Raw genomic sequence first — 21,070 nt, forward strand, 5'->3', positions numbered from 1 at the left:
AGGCAAGGCGGTGAGCCTTTTGTCCTCCGATGAACCACGACTCGCTCAGGTTGCCATACACACCTATCAGCTTTCCCTTCCGCTGAAACAGCGAAACCCAAACCACAGCAGTCTAGCGAGCAGAGTCTCCCCCAGCTTTACGGGATAAAGGACCAAAACCAGAGGGCGCGTGTCCCGCCGAACCCCGCAGCACGGTGCCCACCCTCGTCCCCCCCAGCAGCTTTTGGGGCCGAGCCGCTGGCACCTCCGCGACCCCAGGGGGCCGGAGCAAGGAGGGGGCTCCCCCAGAGCAAACCCCGCTCCCCGCGGGGGGCCAGGCCGAGCCTGCACCCCCCGCCCTCAGCCCCAGGCCGGGGTCGCCGCTCTCCTCCTCGTGTCCGCCGCCTCCCTCCACCTTCCCCCGGCGGGGGGATGGCGGCGGAGGGGCTCCCCCAGCGCCCTCTCCTCAGGAAGACGGCGGCGGGGCGGGACGGGGACGGGACGGGGCCGAGCCCCGGGGCGGCCCGGCCCCGCCGTGCCCCGCTCCACGCCCCCGGCAGCTCCGAGCGCCGTTCCCCCCCCCCCTTCATCCCTCCCTCCCTCCCTCCCTCCCTCCCCCGGCGGCCGCGGGCCGCTGCCGGCCGCCCGGCAGGTTGTAAAGTCATTAACTCCCTCAGCCATGCCGGCCCGCGCCCCGGCGGCTCCTGCCACGGCCGCTGGTGGGCCGCCGCCGCGCCGCCTCCTCCGCGGCAGCAGCAGCAGCAGCGCGGCATGGCCGCCGCTCCCCGCCGCCTCCTCCTCTTCCTCCTCCTCCTCCTCAGCGCCGCCGCCCCCCTCGGCGCTAAGGTAAGCGGCGGCGGAGCCTGCTCCCCCTCGCCCTTCCCCTCAGCGCCCGCCCTGCCCGGCTCCGCGCCCCCCTCAGCCCCCGCCTGGAGCCGGGCGCCGCCAACAAAAGGCCGGCGGGGCGAGGAGGGTCCCCGGGGGGCTGCGGGGCCTCGCCGCTCGCCTCCGTGCCTGGCGGGGAGGTGACAGCCGTGCGGGGATGAAAACGGGGGTTCTGCTCGCCGCCCTGCCTCCCGCAGCCGCGGGTGCGGGTTTAGGGAACACCTTTATCCCCTAAGGTGCGTGTGCGGGAGCCAGAGCCTGGCGCCCCCTCAGTGAGACCTTTCCCTCTCCCTTTCCCTTTCCCCTTTCCTTTCCTTCCCCTGTGGCCAGGAGGCCAGACTCCTCTTCTCAGGGCACCGGCCGAGCCCCCCGCTTGCAGGGGTCACCACACACCCTGTGGCTCCCTGTGCGAGCTTCCCGGCCAGGTCCCTCTGTGCAAGAGGGGTCCTGCTCTGCTAACAGAAAGAAAAAGGGTTGTGTTTTTTTCCTTCCCCAGACAAAGCCACGGTGAGGTGAAGCAATCTCGCACAAGCTGTCTTATGCACAGCGATAGGCACCGCAGCTTTACTGCGGGTAACCCAGGTTTGTCCAGCAGCGTCTCCTGAGCTGGGGTTGTCCTCGTTTTAAGCTCAGGCGGTGCCTCGCTTCCACTGCGCTTTTACTTCCACGTGCATTCACCGCCTGCTCTGCTTACCCCCTAACTGTAGGGCTCAGCCAGACAGAAACTTCAGGCAGAGCAAGCCGGGTCAAGCTGAGCAGATGTGAAATCCTTCATCTAGGCGTGGAGGAGTCCGTTCAGGTCGGTGACTGCGTACACAAGCCTGGGCTGCTCGGGGTCCTGCTGTCTGTAGCAGCTGTGTTTGTACAGACCCCCCCCCGTAGGGGCACCCAGGACTCCGTGGCTCCGGGTGACCCTGCGGAGATGAAAGATTGCACGCTGCAAGCTGGCTGCAGGCATGGCTGGTGGTATTGCTGCATGCCATGCGATCGGTATCTTCCGTGCCAGGCCGCGCACACAACGGTCATTAAGGGATTAACCTGCAATTGCTTTTGCTCTCTGGTTTTCTACAGCAGGGTTATACAGAGAATGCGATAGAAAGCCTCCATCCGTAGATAAGCAAATTCCTCCCTGTGTGGAGCTGTCTCGGCTCAGTGTATTCAATGCCTCTGAAAAAAACTGGTGATAGAGATGCCTGTCCTGCACACCCCATATTGCTCCCTTCTTTCCCTTCAGAGATTTCCATCCATTCTACTAGCTTGTCCCGGAATAACGTGGTCTCCTACTTGAAGGGAATGACCTAACTAACTTGGATCAAGTATTTTGTAATGACATGCCTGTGAACTTTCTTTCATGGCAGGATTATAAACAGTACTTCATAGTTCTTTGCTGGCTTCTGTTTACCAGCTTTCTAATTTGCTTCTCATCTGTGCCTCATTATATGTCCAGATTTCTGTTACTTATCTGCTGCAATATCACATCTTTCACAAGTTTAGCATTTTTCCCCAGGTTGGTCTTCTTCCTAATCCCATAAAAAATATTCTGTAGGTCTCTTTTTACCTCTGGGTACTTTCCCATCATGGGAAATTCCTTCTGTAGTATCTTGTTAAAATATTTCTAAGCAAAATCTGGTTTTGTATCTGCGTCCAACATTGAATCTCTCATACAAACTATCAGCTCTACACAAATAGGCTGAAACAATGACAGAATAAGAAATAGCTTTACACAAACATCATTTTTTTGGGTAAAACATCAGGGCACAATTGCAAACACTATTGTTTTTTTTTTCAGGGCTTGCGGCAGAGTTTATTGCCACAGCTTTGATCAGAGCACAACACAGGGAACCCAGACCAGGGGGGCTGAGCATGGCCATTCATTTCCAGGACTGTAAGATAATAATCTGGCGTCCGTTCCAGGCATTAGGACATCTGAAGCTATTTAGTATTTCAGTAAGTAGCAAAGTTTGCTGTAGGGAGAAGCCTTTAGGTAAAGGATCCTGGAAATTTCTGGTAGAGGACACGCAGTTAATGACCTCGGGAAAGGTCTGTTCGGAATTTAGTTCATTTCCAGCTGCTGTTTCTTGTTGTCTTAGAAGCTCTGACAGGGCTGAGCTTACAACAGCTACTTGTGCCCTTCAGTGGTGGTCAGGGCCTTAAGGCATGTCAGGCTGCAACAGAAGGGCGTACCCCTGCAAGCTCCTCTATTAAGGCGAGCTGAACAAGGATGTTTGTTGTCTCTCTTCCTAGAAAGCCTTTTTTTCCCCCAAGACACAGACTAATGAATCCCAAGATTCAATATGCAATATGGGAGACTAAGCCAGCAACACAGTCATTGCCATTATTCCCAGGTTTCTGGGAAACCCATTGTAGTTTAGAGCTGATCTGATGCATGGCAGAAAATTGTTAGAGGATTTATTTTGCCCCTTTCTGCTCTTCAGAAAGACTGCCTGGAAAACCGATAGGATGTCAGCCCGGGCTCACCCTCCTGCGCCGGGCTGCAGCATTTTGTTTGTGGCAGCCTTTGTTTGGTGTCGATGGGGGGGAGAAGGGAAACAGCTGCCGAGTCTTTGGTTAGACAGAAAAAGCTTTCAGTGGTGCTGGCTTAGAGACTGATGTTTCCATCATTGATTGGCAAATCTGGAGGCAGATGTTCTACTCTGGAAGAGTTCCCCACCCTGCCTTATCTTTTCACTCTGGGCAGGAGGGCTAGAATGAGGTTTGTGTGCATAATTCACAGCAGAGTGCTCCTGGTCCCCCCCTGCACCAGTCCACGCAGGCTGTACTACACGCCTTGGTCCTTAGATTACAGCAGGTTGTGGTTTTAAAGCTCTGGTCCCCCCCCAGCAAGGGGACAGGAGGGCAAGCTTCACCTTGTGCTTGCACAGCCTCTGTCCAGTGAGGCACAGAAATAGCGTGGTTAGCCTCAGAGAGGAAGAGCTGCAGCTGCGTGATCACCTTGTGCCAAGCCACAAGCGCCTCGAGGGAAATTCTTGCGGAGAGCACCTGGCTGAGCTGGAGCATGGTCTGTCTTTGCTACCGGTGTAATTTCTAGCCCTAACATTTCGCAGCACCTAAGGAATTGTACCTGATCCTCTTCCCTGCTTTGGGCAGAGCCCCCATCCAAGCCCAGGCAGAACCAGCCTTGCAAACACTGGACCTGCGCCTGTCTCCTGCTCCAGCATTTCTAGCCTGCTCCGTGTGCGGTTCGGCAGCACGACACAAGTTAGAGCAGCTTCAGCATCTCCCACAACCAGGGCAGTGCAAAAGAGTTGTTTTAAAGCCCATCTGACTTTCCCTTTTCCACAGAGTGTGGGATTTGCTCAAGAGCTTGGGAAACTAAAGCTAGGAGCTTATCTAATCTGGAGTCTATCCCACAGCCCTTAATTTGTTATCTGGAAATTTGGAAAATGCAAGTATCTCTAATTGAAAACAAGAGCTGTTTGTGTGTCATGGTTAATGCAGATTTATTTCTGACAATAGAGTAAATTCAGCACAGATTGGAACCAGCTGCCCCAGCTCTAAGTACCTGAGTCTGCCCTCCACATCTCCAGGCCTAGGACTCAGACGCTGTCATACTGTCTCACTGGCTGAGGCAACAGCTCAGCATTGTCCTTGCTTGCACGAGTAAATAAATGCTCCTGAGCAAGAACCAGCAAGGGAGCTCGGTCATGGAAAACCTGAGAGCCAAATCAATCTACTTAATGTGTGATTGATTCTTCCAGTGAGGGGAGGAAGCAGGAACAGGGAGTACAAAGGGGCTTACAGATATAGAGGAACACATTTTATTCCAAATCTGCTGTCGCTGCTTGAGCTGCAGCAAGAGCCTGTGCCCCAGGCATGCCCGCGATCGAGGTGGGTAGGAGGAGGTGAACACCAGCAAGCTGAAAGCAGGGCACTGACCAGAGGAGGATCCAGCAGGCAGCTGTGGCTTTTCTTGCTTTTGAGAGCAGCAGGGCCTGTGGATCATTTACTCCAAACACACAAAATCTTCTTCATACCAGGGTAGGTCAGTAGAACAGGGCATTTCACTTCTCTTCGCTCATTTCCCCTCCGTACTATCTCACCTATATGGACTGTAAGATCTGTGGAGCAGGACCATCTTGTAGGTTACAAATACACCAATTTTTATTACCACTTGGGGAAAAACTGTGTCAATCCTGCAGCTTCTGGTCCACATGCCTTCCCCCGGGGCAGTACTCGCGCCCCGCAGTGCTCTGTAGCTACTCAGCCACATGGAAAGATGCCAGCTCTGATTAATACCCCAGCTACGGGAGAAGCTGCTTTGCACTGAGCTCCCCACACAGACACAGATAAATCACTGTTCTTCTCCTTCCCTGCAATTGTGAAGAGCTCTTCCTCTCCAGGCCTTGAGATGCTCATCACAGAGGCGCGTAGGAGGGGTCAGGGAAACACTTGAACTGAAAATACCTTACAGCGAGAGACCTTTAGTTTCTTTCCTGGGTAACTCTGGAAGCTACACAGTCAGCATTTCCATTTGTGGTCTGATCATATGCACTCAGACAAAAATTCTCATAGGACACAGGTTGAAATGAGCATTTGGCAGAAGAGAAAAAGGTCCTTTTGAAAACACGCTTCTTTCTTTTAAATTTAATTTTAAATTTAATCCTTCTCTTGAGCACCTCTGCTGCTCACCACAGCTCTTGGTCTCAGTCAGACAACTCAAATCCAGCCAGGACATCCAAGTACGTCGAAGAATTTTGTTGTATTGTTTTCACAGTTAGCTATTGTAATCATCAAAGAGTAAAGCATCAGGTAACGTAGTGCTTTTTTTTTTTTTTTTTTTTTGCAGCAGAGCAGGTTTTTTTTAACATGCTCTGGCTGGCATATGATTGCCAAGAAGAGGCACTATGTGCACTTCAAACATACTAAGTTACAACTTAAAAACATTTGCACAAAAGCAGCTGCATCTCCTCTGCCCAGTGGATGTTCTGTTGGCAGATGCTATAGAAACAGCAAATTCTCGGGCAGGAATTACACTACAAGATGAAGAACACTTTGGTTTTATTACACCATAAAAGAGCGTCAAGCCAAGAGGCAGTCAACCAAAGTAGTGAACAGAGCACATTCAGCAAGGAGCAAACTCTGCTGAGTTTTCTTTCACATCCATCAATTATGCTTCTGCAGAACAGTTCTTCTCGACAGGACTATCAGCTGCAGCCACAAGCCTACACATTTTGCTAAGAGTAGCACTGATACTGCTTCTCCGTGCCTTTACTTAAACATAACAGATCTTACACATGCACAAATTATTCATTTTCTTCTGCTAATGCCGATAAACTGTCAGCATTTTCCGCTGGGTAAATCACTTCTAATCACTGCCCTGTGGTAAACTCATTGCTGCATTTAACACTATTCACAGCTGTATTTCAGCAAACAGCAAATTAGTTCTTGTATGTGCTACTTTGCAAAAGTCCCAAGGAGCTTTTAGGCCATCAGACAGAACAGGAGAACAGCGCAAGGAAAAAAATCTTGCTAAAACAAAGAGTCACTTACCTGCTGGGAATTACAGAGGCAGAGCCAACAGCAGCCTGCTGCAATGACCTCGTCGGGGCCAGAGGAGCTTGGGTTTGCCAAATTTAAAGGATCAGCCCCGGCGAGGCATGCTGGGTCGGGGAGAGCCCTCTGGGGAGCACCTCGTGGGGTGGGTGGCGAGAGGTCAGCAACGCAGTGGTGAGATGGGATAACTGCAAGGGGCTCTGCTTCTGAAGCACTCTTGAAAATGACTTTTGTGAGGGTTGCAGGGTGAGGAGCTTGGACCTGAGCCGACTTATGCACAAAGAGGAGTTTATTCATTGTGGTGCAGCTCCAGCAGAGGACAGATGCCTACCCCAGCCCCCCACAGCCTTTCTCCTCTCTCCTGACCGCTCGTCGGAGCCAGCTGGGCAGCTGGGGCTGCGATCTGCTGGCATATCCGACTCAGGAGCGAGGCCTTGGCTCAGGCTGCAGCTGGGATTATCGCCACACGTCCCACCTGAGAGCCCTTCTCCACATCATGCCGGTCCCAGAGGCATCCTGCGGGTGCAGCCTCTGTCAGGCCTCCCTCCGGCCGAGGCAGCGGGCCGCCGGGTTCCCCAGCTAACCATCCTCTGTTTCTGTCAGGACAGTAGTGAGGCAGCTGATGGAGCTGGCCCCTGGGATGAAGAAGTCACCAAGTGGTGGGGAGAGTGGAGCTCCTGGTCCACCTGCTCCCGGTCCTGCGGGGGAGGCGTGATGTCCCGGGAGAGGCACTGCCTGCAGCAGAGGTACGTCTGTCCCCGCGGCACCCCTTGGCCAGCCCTAAAGGGGCAGAGGGGTGCCTCGACCCACGTTTTGGGCTCTGTAGGGCCTCAAAAAGGAAGGCAGGTGGGCAGCGAGCAGGCTGTGGGGCCTGGGGGAGACTTGAAGATGACAGGGTTGTGGGCTGGAGAAGACCAGCTTTACTCCTCCTCCCCTGTCCTTCATAAACCCTGCTTCTCCATGGCTGCTCTGACCAACCTAACCCTGACTCGTAGCCAGTTCCTGTGCGTAGGATTTTGGCCCTTATTCCCAGACACCTTCTGGGGACTTGGTTGGCAGCAGCCAGCTCAGCCATGCCTCAGCAATTTCCCCTTTTCACTCCCTGCAGAGCTGGCAAGATTTTTTCCCCCTGTCATTTATCTGGCTGTCACCTGACAGCATCTCCATTTGTCCCCTGCAGCTGCTACAGCCCTGGCTCTGATTGAACGAGGTTTGTGGGGAAGCTCCAGCTGTCCCCTGTGGGTCACCTTGCCACCAAGCCCTCCTCCTCGGGCACCTCACTAACCTGCTTCTCCCGAGCTGTTAATGAGAGCCAGCATCCCGCGGCACAGCAAGCCGCAGGGGCTGCCCGGCCCCTTTCCCTTCTGCGTGAATGCACTCCGGAGCGCAGGAAGCTCAGACAAGAGCCCCCCACCTACTCTGCCTCCTGCAGAAGGAAACTTCTTTTATGTGGGCTGGTTGGCAGCATCGTGAGGGTCCAGATGTGCTGAGGTGCCGTCCATCTGGACGCGGCCTCCCCACTAATGAGGGTTGCCAATGCCTCTGCTTGACATAAAATCCAGCCAAAAGGTGCTGCAGCATTAAGCAAAGCAGCTTGTGAGCCAGCTGTGCCCCATGAAACAATTTTTGCCTGAGTCTGCAGACTGCCCCTGCTTCAGCTGAAAGGCATGGTGATTTTGAAGCCTTGTGGTGCAAATTTAAGCTTTGCCTACACCGTATAAAGCATAGCTCTGCAGGGATAGCTCTAGTACATCTAGGCAGTCCAGCCTGAGTATGGCTACTGTGCACCCTAAGTTCCCAGTACTGTTAACCCATTGTCTGCTGCTGATCTTTACCCAGACCACAGTGCCTTAATCTGCAGTCTTAGCCTTTCTCCCCACACCTTCCCAGCTTTCAAGAATTTTTTTCAGCATTTGCACGTCAAGAACTTGGACAAATGTTGCTGGCCAGAGCTAAAGCATCAATTGCTGAGAAATTCATGGTTTTTTTTGTCCGTTACCTGTACCAAACCTCTCCTGTTAATCTTTTAAGGTGTCCATTCCCCATGGGAGGTGCCATCTCTCTGTCTGCTGCTCAGTGAATTCTGAAATCAATTCCCCTGCTCACTTCAAATCGTGGGTGCTTCCACAGGAGCGGTGGATCTATTGGTCTATTGCCCTTCTGTCAGATCAACCCTATTGGAGCTCAGAGGTGAAGGGGCACAGCAGTGGCAATACGTCAGTTGCTCCCTGTCCACTCAAACTGCCCCAAAAAGAGAGTAGTTTAAAATCACACTCCACCTAAAAGCACTGAAAATATATTTCAGTGATGTTGGCTAGCATAGATACAGAAAGCTTTGCTCTGATGAAATGCCAGCCTGGCTTCTCCCCATTAAGTCAGGCCTGACTTCTCAGTTATCCTCAATTTCTTAGTGTTTCATGGACCTCCAGCTCATTTCTGCATTCTCATTCTGCTTTGCAGGCTCCAGATGCCCCAGGGAACAAACAGCACCATGTGTGTTGGCCAAGCCAAACACTACCAGCTGTGCCAGCAGCAGGTGAGAACCACTTCCAGCACTGACTGGTTCTTACTGGGGGATGTGGGATGCAGGGGTCTGCACTTGGAGCTTCAAGAGCACCAGCAGTCAGGGTGCGACTGGTCTGTCAGAGGCATGATCCACTCCTGGGGCAGTGTGCCTCTGAAAACAGGGGAGATGGGCTCTACTCTCTGGGACTGAAAGGTGGGGGAAAAGGATATAGATAGATTAGATTACAGATATATTTGTTGTGGGGTGGGGGGAGGGAAGAAGTTTTTCCCTTTGCTCTAAGTAAATTTTGCAGTACTGTTAAATACAGCTGTCTGAGGCGATGGAAGCCTGGCCCTTCTGCCTGTATTATAGCACCTCAGAGTCCATCACTGATTCCTTCCAGGGTGGACAGGGCATTTTCATCCTCCAAGGATGCAGCAGGGACAAGCAGCTGTCACAACCATGGCTGCGACATAGGGAGCTTTTGATCACGTTTATTCCCTCCATAGCCCTGCCCAGCCAACACAGCAAGCTTCAAACAGCAGCAGTGCTCCAGTTTCAATGCCAAAGCCTTTGGGAAGCGCTACTACCACTGGATGCCCCTCTATCCAGGTGGGTTTTCACAGCTTCACACAAAGGATCAGGGTGAGAAAACACCTACAGAATCTTCTCAGACACAGGAGAAGGACACAGGGAGCAAGGGATGGATGCTCCTCGTTGGTCTGGAAGTGCTTTCCTCTGCTACCTCCTTTGGAGAAATCATTCCCTGTCTCTTCACAGAACCTCTCTGCCCAGCCAGGCCTTCTCTCTCACCACATTACTCCTGTTTTGGATCCTACGTCAGCAAGCGCTGGCGGGCAGACAGGACACAGGCTTCTCTGAGGTGTCTCAGCTAACCAGCAGTCATCCTGGCAGAGTGGCTGTTCACTCCCTGCGTGCCTTCTACCATTTTGGCTGCCTCTGTCACCCAGCGTGCTTCCCACTGGGTTGGTGGTGGGTTATTCTGAACAGGATGTCCATCCGTTTCCTGTGCAGAGGAGATAAATTGCTTCACGTGGCTTGCCAGATGGCCCTTGAGGCCCAGATTCAGCTCCTCTGAGACATGACTGTCTTTCTGGACCTGCCTGTTTTTTTCTTTCCATTAGCTGCCAAGGGAACATAGAACATCTGTACCTCTAGCTCCAGTTGCTCAGCTGGAGGGGGTATAGCTGGCCGTGGTTGATACAGTTGGTGCAGGTCTTTTTTGCTCTTGTGTATTTATGTGTGGCCTGGGATCTGGAGTCTGCTGAGGCAGATTCCCCTGTCTGGCACAAGGGATGGCACTGTAAAGGGGAGAGGGTATGGCAAGGAAGAGGGTTTGCCATCGAGAAGCACTTCTGCCAGGCCTGGTCCCCATCTGCAGCCTCATACCACAACCCCTTTACTGCCAGAAGATCTGTAGCCTTGGGATCTCATCTCAAGAAGCAAGAACATCAAAGGTGATGTCAAACCAGCAGCATGGATAAGAGGAAAGTCCCCTTCTTCACTGCCCGTCTTTGATCACCTTGCTCTGCCTCTGTCCCTTCAGATGACTTCACCAGCATCTCCAACAAGCCCTGTGACCTCCAGTGCACCACTCGGAGCGGAGAGAGACAGCTGATGGCCCGAGCACAGGATGGTACCTCCTGCAAGGACAGGACCCATCAAGGAGTCTGCATCAATGGGAAATGTGAGGTGAGGCTCTGGACGGAAATAACACAGAAATGGGGAGTATAAATGCATGGTGGAACCTCCAAGGCCAAGGGCCCCAGCAGGGAAGTGAAAACAAGGCCTGGCAGGAATAATTATGCTCCCTTTTGAATGCCTATGGACTAGAACAGAGCACAAGGGACATTACATTCACATTCCCACTGAGTAACAGAACTTTCTTCCTAGTACAGAGAAGACTGGAATTGCAGGTTTGCTTTCAGAGTCATCCAAGTTGAAAAGAAAAATCTTATATTTGATTTTTCCTGCACGCAGTAAGGATGAAGGATGGGTGCATGTAGTGTTACACTGAGGCGTCTTAAAACCTCAAGTAGGCCTGCCTTTGATGCAGCATCTCCTGCAGGGTGATGCTGTATGTCACTATTACAGTGCAAAGGATTGGCTTAAAGACAGCTACAGAATGAACTGAAACAGCTTACCCAAATCTTGCTCCATTCACCTACACGCACACAACCCTGTCCCAGCTTCAGGGGCTGAATGTAAATGGTCACAACTTGTACCAGTGAATTGCTGCTGCTGTCAGATTCATTCATTCACCACCCTGCTCCAAGCTACCCTACACCTACACCCAGAACCTCACCTAAATAATGTGGTAGCGTTTCCTTGAAAAGACTGTGCCCCCCCGAAAACCTTTTGTTTTATTTTTTGCAGCCTGTGGGGTGCGATGGGAGCCTGTATTCGCCCCGGACGATGGACAGATGCAGGGTGTGTGGAGGGGACGGCAGCACTTGCCACCGTGTCTCGGGCAGCTTCCGAAAGGCAATCTCACAGATAGGTACTCCCTGCTACCACAGTCCAGAGACTTCACCTGCTACTTCTTACCACCAACTGGCATGAAGGGTGACTGGCTTGAATGCGGGTAGGAGTTTCCCAGCTGCTTGGTGGAAAGAGCTGAAGAGTGTCGCCATCTCTGCTTAAATGCCTGTATTTTATCCTTTTAGCTTAATCAGAGGAGATTGATTTTGATGTGCTGTATATTAGGTTGGCAAGTTTTCCCTTCACCTCTTTACTGTAGGAAGCAGCTGGGGATCTATTTGTTCTTATTGATTTTGGCATCTCCCCCACCTCAGGCGATGTGAAGAGGTCAATGAATCTTCTTTTATTTGTGCTAGGCGTTCACTGGAAGCTTAGGTTCCTGTGATGAGGGTCACGGCATTTGTTTCAGCCTGCACTTAGTCTCCAACTTTCCCCACTCCTATGGTTGTCACAGCTGAGGGACAGTCCCTCTGAAATGGGGCTGAGATTAACGGTTCATCTCCTGCCACCTCATGGCCCATTCCTCCACTCATAGAAGAAACAGACTGTGGTATACTCATCAGTAATTAACTGTGGTTTGAGGACGTTTTAGAATGTCATTTCACATTGCTGTAGTTCCACTAGTCTACCTCATTCTCCACAGAGACGCTAGACCAGAGAAGCACTTGGGCTCCTTTCCAGGTTGGGGTAATGGTGCTGACCTCTCTAGCAGTACACAGTCTTGGCATTCTGTTCCAGCTCTCATAAAATCTTACAGGGCAGGAAAAAAAAATGAATTTCTATCAGGAAAGACAAGCTGGCAAACCCACACAACTTTAAGAGCCTTCTCACTTCCTCTCCATTTAAAGGTCAATCTTTATGCTCCTCTTGAGACAAATTCTGTTGAGTCAGGAGCTGAGGGGACCTGCAGTCTTCTCCCTCCACCCTTCAGCATTAACGTTAGTCACTAGTAAGCTTTTTCTGTGCTCTTGCCAGAAAGCTTGAGAGCATACACCTAAAGCCACACAGTTATACTTGTACAATTCCTTTTTAACAAACCCAGCTGTAGTCAGATTGAGCCTTAGAGATCTGTAGTGGTCATCTGTAAAGGGATTTCAGAGGGGAGCTAGGACTGGAGCTCACAGCCTGGCGTGATGTGCTTATGTCCTTAAATGACCTGCTAGGGGTAGCTCTGCCGTCCTACTTGCACACTTATCCCGCAAACTTCTTTGTCTATGTACACCTTTTTATTTCGTCCTCAGGGTTTCCTCACCTCCGTTCTGTTCCTGCTCCTCAGGTTATGTGTTCATCACCAACATCCCTGCCGGTGCCACGGACATCCTCATCATTGAGCGCAGGAAGACAGAAAACATCCTGGGTAAGCAGAGGATCCAGAGGAATGTGGAGGTGCCAGTTCAGCTGCCTGGGAGGTGGGAGGACTCCCCTGCTGTGGGAGAACTATCTGTGAGCTCCAGGGTAGCACAGAGCCAAGGCTACCACGTCTCCAGCAACCAGGGGCAGGAGGGATGTTTGGAAACCAAGCTCACTGGGGACAGTCTCTGCTATGAAGACATTTGTGCTCTTGTTGGAGAGAGAAGTGAAAGCACCAAGCACAGAACATCAGTGATCTAAGTGGAAGATCAGTGTTGGAGAGGCCTGAGCTCCTTGATTTCTAGAGGGTTTTTCTCAATCACAAGCCATTTGTTCTCCTTAGAGCCAGTGCAGCCTCAGTGCTCTGCATAGAATATCATATTAGTCTCTTTTTTTCTCTTCTTTGAAGCACTCGCTGATGAATCCGGGCATTTCTTCTTCAACGGCAACTCTGCTATTGACAACCCCCAGAACTTCAGGGTGGCTGGCACGATCTTCAAGTACCGGCGGCCCTCGAGCCTGAACTCAGATGGGCTGGAGTATATCATAGCTCATGGGCCCACTAACCAGTCTCTGAACGCCATGGTAAGTGAAGAGCTAATTTTAGGCCTTCCTGTCTCGCCTGTCCCAAAATTGTGAGCCTCCCCAGACAAATGGAATATTCACCTTGTTCCCAACCCAATTGCCTGTGGCTGAGGAAGCCAGGTACTGCCTTGCAGGGTTTCCTCTTGGGTTTGTGACGATGCTTTCCTCTCTTATCATCTGTCACAAAGTAGCCGTGGTTAGAAGAGGTCTCTGTGAAATACATGCCCTTAAAGTAAAATGGTTTTTGTTTTCTTCCCTGTTTTCTCCAGTACTATAACTTCAATGGGAAAATGCCACACATAACTTATGACTACACTGTACCACGGACACCACCACCTCTCCGAACTGCAGCCCCTGCTGTAGACAAACCTCGCTATCATCACCTGCTAGAGACCAGCCAGAACTATCCTGCTCCAGCCAACTCCAGGGCTGCCAAGGACTCCAATGCCACATGGCTCTCCCTGCCGCCAGATGACACCAGCAATCCGCTTCCCCTAAGAGAAAGGCATGAAGATTTAGGCTTCAGCCATTCACACTTCTTCCAGACCAACTCTACCAGTCAGCCTCAGGGCTGGGTCTGGGAACAAGGTGAAGAAAAGGAGAAGTATGACTTCCAGATAAGACAGGTCTACCATGCAAACACAGCGGGAGAGGAAGAGGAGGACGAAGCAGCAGCAATCGGTGGAGAAACAGAATTGGGTTGGTTGCTTTATTTTTCTTTCTCTCACAAGTCTGCATTCATTGAAAGTGGACGTTCCTTATTGGCTTACTTGAAATCTAGAGTGGCTGTCCCATTGGGGCAGCCAGAAGAGAAGGATGGTTAATAGCAGGGGTGGAGACTGTCAGGGAGCAGTAAGGGCTGGTTGCTCCTTAAGGGAAGGGGAGCAAAGCTGAGGTTGATCTGGGAAAGCCAAACAATTCAGGAACAGAACTAGGAGCAAAACTCACCTACAACATAGGCGAGGCCAGACCTGAGCTTAAATGGAGCTCCTGGGCCGTGGACAGAGAGCGCGTGGGGATGCCATGTGAAGCTGGTCAGGGCAGTTAAAGCCTGTTGGTGCACCATGCTGGCACCTTATGATTTTAAGGCCAAATACTTTTTTTCCCCCTTACTAGACACCTAAACCACATGTTGAAGTCTAAGTCATACAAGACAGTTAAAGCATCCCCGTTTCTCCTCCAGCCCTCAGATTCAATCAGATTTCCATCAGCACGGCCATACCCTACAGCACGAGGAGATCAGAGCTCTCGGAGAACAGCCGCGCAGCGTCCTCCAGGCTTCGTCTCTTCAGGCGGCTGTGTCACCGAGACCTGCACAACACTGCCTTCTGTAGGGAGCTGCAGCACCTGGCAGCCAGGCTGGCCCAGAGGAACTCCACAGCAGGACTATGGACCCAGACGGCTGCCCGGTGGCTGCAGGGCCTCCACAAAGCACCGTCCCGTAAGAACTCACTGGAGGACTTGAAGGTGGAGGCATATGCTGGGAGTCAGGGGGAAGCAAGCAACTACAGCGTGATGGCATCTGTGGAGAGCCCTCTGCTAGGTGCCAGCACAACCACGGACATCAGCCAGGCAGAGCCTCTGCAAGCCCCTGGCACTGAAAGGTGGCACTTGGTTTCCTGGGCAAAACAGGAGCGTGGTTAGCTGGGGAGGGAGGGTTGAACCAATCCTCTGGTAGTCTCACCGCTGTCCTTGATGTCCCCATCCTCCAGTGTCTCTCCATGGCAGCTGTTGGAGATCCTTGAGCAATGGCGTGTCCCCCAAAGACTGGTTTGCGTAGCTCCTGGTCTGACACAGAGCTTCCAGAACCTATTTAGTGTCCTCCTGCCTCAAAGGGATCCATTTAAATAGGTTCTGAAGGACCTGCAGGGCTGTGGTTATTCACAGCCTTGCTAGTCGAATACAGGAGGTGGATCAAGGTTTTGCACTCTCTGCTTGTCATTGGGGCATCTTGTCCAAGGTGGGGGGAGATGGTGATGGAGAGCAGGAACAATGGGTTTCGTCCCATTTTCAAAGAAAGTAAGGAGGAAGTTTAATACATTTCATGTTTGCAGCAGTTTTCATCTTTATCTCATGCCACCTCCTCCTCTCTTTGCAGCAATGAGTTTAATGTGAGCCCCGTGGGCCACGATGATATCAGCTTGGCTGACATGTATCGCTGGAAGGTCTCAGCTTATGCCCCCTGCAGCTCCACGTGCACTTCAGGTACGTGAAGACCTGATCCTTATTTTCAAGACGGGTTCATCCCAGTAACTTCCTTTAATTGGAATCCACACACTGGCCCCAAATTTCTTTGCTGTTTGGTTCCCTCTTTTTATGGTAATTAGAGAGGGCAGATGCATTTTGGTGGAAAACCAGGATATTATTGCAATGCCATTGGTCTTAGAGTGGCATCTTGAAGTGATTGACTCTTGTAATCAGTAGTGCAATCGTGAATTTCCGTACTTTGTAGGATGAGTTTTGGCGTCAGTTTTCCTTCCCAGGATGGGAGGTTAGGATGACAGCCCTCAGAGGAGTCTGGGGAAAGAAACGGAGCCATCCAGAGCATCTGGCTGATTTTTGTTTGGAGCCTTTTATCAGTTCAAGCCTTTCCTAGGCAACTGATCATGCGAGGGAGGTCCTTTTTGGCTGCGAGGGAGGTCCTTTTTGGCTGCTGATGGAGAAAACACTGGTATTTTTAAAATTGCAGGTAGAGTTTCAGAGGCAGTAAACGCTCTTCAATAATTTAATCATAGTTGAGGGAGACTTTTGCATCTGGTAGAGCCTGACCAAGAGAGGATCTTAATTGTCCAGCAGGTATCAGTGCCTCCTATGCGATGTGTGTCCGGTACGATGGAGTGGAAGTGGATGAAACATACTGTGATGCCCTAACCCGACCAGAACCTACTCACGAATTTTGCGCAGGCAGGGACTGCCAGCCTAGGTAAGTGGGAACAACATGAACTGTCCGTGGGTACTACACATCTTAGTGAGGATTATTTTTGGCTCGGCAGCCATTTCGGGGCTGGAAGTTGTGCTTAAATAGCTAAACCCACATACCTTCATGTGCACAAAAAAGGGAAGGAATTTGTTGTGTCTAAATTACCTGCTAAGCACAAAGCTGTCTTTCAAGACCAGACCCCCTTAACACCAACATATACGTGATCAGCAGATTCACAACAGCAGTTACTGGGTCAGGGAGTCCCAGGAACACAAGCACTCCCCAGCCACCCTCTGTCCCTTGATCCCCTTACCTGGGTTTTCCTTTGTGCTTTCTCTCCCGGTGCTCGTGGAGGTGGGAGACCAGCCGGTGGAGCGAATGCTCCAGGACCTGCGGCGAGGGCTACCAGTACCGCACCGTGCGCTGCTGGAAGATGCTGGCTCCGGGCTTTGACAGCTCCGTTTACGATGACCTCTGTGAGTCAGCTGGGCTGGCCAGGCCCATGGAGAGGAAAGCCTGCAAGAACAAGGCCTGTGGGCCTCAGTGGGAGCTCTCCGAGTGGTCTGAGGTAGGCGGCAGGGGAGCTTTGCATCCGAGGATGGGCTGGGGCCTGGAGGAAAATGACAAATGTTTGGTGCTTCCTTCTGGTGAGTGCTGAGGAAGCCCTGCCCAACTGTGCCCTGGGGAAGCAAGTACTGCCTTTACCCCCTTTTCTCTTCCCCTGCCGGGGCCCTTCCCCTGTCCGCAGCAGGAGGAAAACACCTCTGCTTGTCCCTCTTGTGCTCTGCTTCTGAGCCCAGGGGTTGGCTCTGTGTCATTGCAGTGTTCAGCCCGGTGCGGCACCCAGGGGACGATGAAGCGGGAGGTGCGCTGCTCGGTGGAAGCACCCCTCTGCGATGAGTCCCGCAAGCCCAGCAGCGAGAAGGCGTGCTCAGGACCCCCCTGCGACCGCCGCTGGACTGCTTCCGACTGGGGCCCGGTGAGTCCAGAGGGACTGCTGCTCCCTCCCCCGATGCTGGGGGTGCAGGGCTGGCAGGAGAGGGCAGACAGGCAGTCACACTGCTGGTCTGCTGGCTTTCGTCTGGCAGAGGCTAGAGAATCAGTGATAATCTGCATTTTTGCCTCTCAGTGCTGTAAGTTTTGGTTAAGTCTGAGGGGAGCTCTTAATAATTTAACCTCCTGGCACCTGAAGAATGGACCCCCCTGACCAGATGTACCTCTAAAGACCCTTGGGGTTGAGTGCCACACAGCCCCAAATGCAAGCCTAGGCTCCAGGCTCAAGACCCCCAGCAAACCACTGACCGTGGCCCCTCAACCTTCCTGCTGTATCTAAATGCCCTCTGTTCCTCTAAGTGCTCAGGTGCCTGTGGTGAGGGACGCATGAGCCGCTTCGTCGCGTGTCGCAACCTGGAGGGCAAGGTGATCTCCGACACCCAGTGTGACCCAGCCGCCAAGCCCCTGGCTGTCCACCCGTGTGGAGACAAGAACTGCCCCGCGCACTGGGTGGAGCAGGAGTGGGACCAGGTAAAGCCCAGCCCAGCCCCGTGTCCTCAGCTCTCCTTCCCACCCCACATCCCACAGGAGCTGGTGGGTGCCTGGCTCCCTTGGCAGAACTGTACCTTTGTTGTAGCTCCTTCCACAAAGAGGGAAGGAGCAATGCCCCAGTTTGTCCCCCCCGTAGCTCAAGGTTTGTGGCTCTTGCTGCCTTCCCAGGGACCTCCATTGGAGGGCAGCAATGTCCTGAGGAAATCCACCTCCTCTCCCACCTCTGGCTCCCAGCTGGCAGTTGCAGGCACCTCAGCAGAGCTCTGTCCAGAATCTGCACTCACCTCCCCAAGATTTTGGTCCCACCACCAGAGAGAAAGCCCCAGAAAAAACAACTGGTTCTCTGATTAATAATAGCCAGAGGTAAGCCTGGACCACAGCCCAAGTCCCTACCCTGGAAGTCACATCCAGCCCAAGAACGCTTACTTGCCTCAGGACTCAGAGTCAAGTGAACACGGCCCAGGTGCCTCATTCTATCCAGCCATCATTCTCACCAGCCTACTCCCTCTCTGTTAGTCAAGGAGCTTTGGGCTTCCCATGACAAGCTGGTCCAAATCCCAAAGCATCCAGAAGGAACACGTTGACTCACTTGTGGGGTTTGACCTTGTAAAGTCTTGAGGAAAAACAGGGATTCACAGAGCATTAAGGAAGAAGGTCAGAGAAACAACCAAGCTCTCCCTCCCCCTCCAACCACTGCTAAGCCTCTGTTCTCCTTTTCGTAGCCTTCCTAGCTGTTGACTGCGTTCAGCTGCGTCCCTCCAGCACTGGTTAATGAGCAGAAACTGGTTAAACCTGGGGACCTGTGGCAATCCTGTCACCCTTTCCTGCTCTGGCCCATGGTGTGGGTCACATACAGTGCTGTGGTACAATTTTTCAGTTATGCCCTGATGATTAAACTCACCTGAACCCTGAAAGGCCAGCTGGGCTCCCCGCCTTTGCCTGTGCCAGCGTCTTTGCTCTGTTCTCTCAGCTGATCAGCTGTGGGTGAGCTGTTCACAGGATGACTCAGGAGGGATGCAAGCCAGCTGTGCTGGCCCTGGCATGGTGAAGACAGGCACAAAGCAGTGAAATCTCAAGCTGGCAACTGCTGCTGTGGGCATCAGGGAGCAGAGCAGAACTAGAATCAGATCCTGCCTCCTACTGCCTGCTTCTCTTGGTGTTGCCCCGAGAAGCTGAGCCCTCCCACCTATGCCTGCATGGCTTTGGGCTGAGCTCAGGTACTTGTCCGTGCAGGTCTCCTGTAGTGCACCAGTTTGATCCCCTTGGCCCACACACTGCTTGTCAGCATTCCAAGATACAGGGTGCTGCACAAATACGCTACACGGTCTTTGAGGACATAGAGGTACAGAAAATAAGACAGAAACAGCCTTTTGTAGTCTTACCTTGACTCTTCCAGGTCCCTTATGGTAGCTGCTCTCAGGCCGGCCAAGCTCAGTTCAGCATCCCCCATGGATGGATTATACACAGACAACCAGCTCCTGTCCCTGCTCCCCAAGAAATTCAGCTCCCTTGCAGGCAACCGTTGCTCCTGTGACTACGCCCATCAGACTGGTGTTAGCACACATTAAGCACCTTGCTTCTGAGCAGGATGCCACCTTACCTGAAGCTGTACAGCCGAGGAGCATCATTTGTTATGTTTTCTTTCCCAGTGTGATGCCAGCTGTGGGCGAGGGATGAAGACCAGGGTCATCTTGTGCGCAGGCCTGGAGAATGGGGTGTACAGGGAGTACCCTGAGAAGCGCTGTGAAGCCTCCCAGAAGCCTGAGGAGCAAGCTGCCTGTTTCAAGAGGCCGTGTTCGACATGGTTTACTACCTCCTGGTCGCAGGTAGGGCTCAGGGAGGTGGGGAAGGGGGAGATGAGGCCTCATAACCCTGGTTGATGGTGTACAACCTGCACTGAGGATTTCTAGCATCCTGATCTGCTGAGGGCTCTGGTAGGACTGGACAGGACTGCGAGCTCTCTCGTTTAGCAGACCAGGCAGCAGAGGGAGAAACTGGCACACAGGAGCTGGAGAGCATGTGGATTATGGCCTCAGGCAAGAGCATGCACTGCACTGCAGGCATTACAGCCATGTCTCCTCTGCCAGGACTCAATGTTCTGTCCTTCCCTTGACTTTCACTAGTGAGCATTTAGGGAATGGGGGTAGGCAAGGCTGGGGCTGACTCACAGCAGCCATTTTGTCCATCGTCAATCATAGCATCAGTGTTCAAAGCAAAACCAACTCTGAGCTGCATTAAAAAGCAGAAAGCAAACTCCTCCCTTGGCCTGCCCCAGCTTCCAGAGGCTCTCCTCCAGCAACCAAAGGGGAGCTAAATCTGAGATCAGTGTGGGATCTGACCCAAGTCTCCTCAAGAATAGTCTCCAAAGGGAGGCCTTGCTGGAAGAAAGAACTCGGGACCTACAGGAAAATAAAAACCTGCCTCTCATGATCCCTTCCCTCAATCTCCACAGTGCAGCAAGACGTGCGGTGCTGGTGTGCGGCTGCGCGAGGTGAAGTGCTACCAGGGGGAAGCGTTGGCTCAGGGCTGCGACCCCGCTTCCAAACCAGAAGCCAGGCAGACGTGCCAGCTCCAGCCGTGCCCCACAGAGGCACCAGGTGAGGCCGGGAGGGCAGGGAGGGAGGGAGAGGAGCCCTGGGAGCCCTTTACTCCCTCCAGCTCTCAGCTGGGGGAAGCACATCTCCCTTTGTAACCTTTTCTGTGGACGCTTCTGCTCCCCAGAAGAAGACTGTGAAGACAAAGCGACGGCCAACTGTGTGTTGGTGCTGAAGGTGAAGCTGTGCTCTCACTGGTACTACAGGAAGGCTTGCTGCCGGTCGTGTCGGCTCAAGTCACCCTGACTACTACCAGCCTGTAGTTCCCTTCCAAATTCAGGGGCAAGAGCCCCCTTGAGCCAGACTTTACCACTTGAAGCCACACCACTTGGCTTGGCTGTGGAGCCAGTCCCTGTAGACAAGCCTGCTCAGCGAGGAAGGACTCCTAGGACTTAGTCATCACCGTTCCCTCTCCACCAGGAGGTTTTTATTCAAAACAAACCATCAGTTCCTAGAAAGCTACTGAGAAGCGAGTTGGGAAAGCGTGTCCCTGCTGTCAGTCATCTCTGAAGAGCTCTAGTTGGAGGTGGTGGGGCGCAGAGGCCAGCCCACAGCAGGGCACAGACCACAGCAGCAGTCGCTCTGCCCTGCCCTGCAGATTTTTCTATTACAAGGGTAATTTCCAAAACACAGCCCAAAAATTCTGTGTCACAATAAAGAGCTAAACCGTGAATCTGTGGTTTTTGGGAT

General features: G+C 52.6%; 1 protein-coding gene across 7 annotated transcripts; it reads left to right on the forward strand.

Annotated features, from left to right (window-relative positions):
* The first annotated feature begins 592 nt into the window (after positions 1-592).
* LOC106042532 (ADAMTS-like protein 2) lies at positions 593-21,053 on the forward strand. Of its 7 annotated transcripts, none has more exons than XM_048073466.2 (18): positions 593-825; positions 6,987-7,124; positions 8,839-8,914; positions 9,394-9,496; positions 10,452-10,597; positions 11,282-11,405; positions 12,663-12,743; positions 13,146-13,321; positions 13,591-14,020; positions 14,505-14,925; positions 15,420-15,526; positions 16,115-16,244; positions 16,596-16,809; positions 17,065-17,220; positions 17,595-17,765; positions 19,436-19,612; positions 20,239-20,383; positions 20,508-21,053. In XM_048073466.2, the coding sequence occupies exons 1-18, from the start codon at positions 659-661 to the stop codon at positions 20,624-20,626; spliced, it is 3,081 nt and encodes a 1,026-aa protein (XP_047929423.2). In that variant the 5' UTR covers positions 593-658; the 3' UTR covers positions 20,627-21,053. The 7 variants fall into 7 exon arrangements, with proteins under 7 accessions (XP_047929423.2, XP_047929424.2, XP_066857418.1 ...); XM_048073467.2 differs by having other exon boundaries at positions 613-825; positions 6,982-7,124; XM_067001317.1 differs by lacking the exon at positions 593-825 and adding an exon at positions 878-1,663.
* Positions 21,054-21,070: the final 17 nt, after the last annotated feature.

The sequence above is a fragment of the Anser cygnoides genome, chromosome 8 (genome assembly GCF_040182565.1).
Source record: "Anser cygnoides isolate HZ-2024a breed goose chromosome 8, Taihu_goose_T2T_genome, whole genome shotgun sequence".
Lineage (NCBI taxonomy): Eukaryota > Metazoa > Chordata > Aves > Anseriformes > Anatidae > Anser > Anser cygnoides.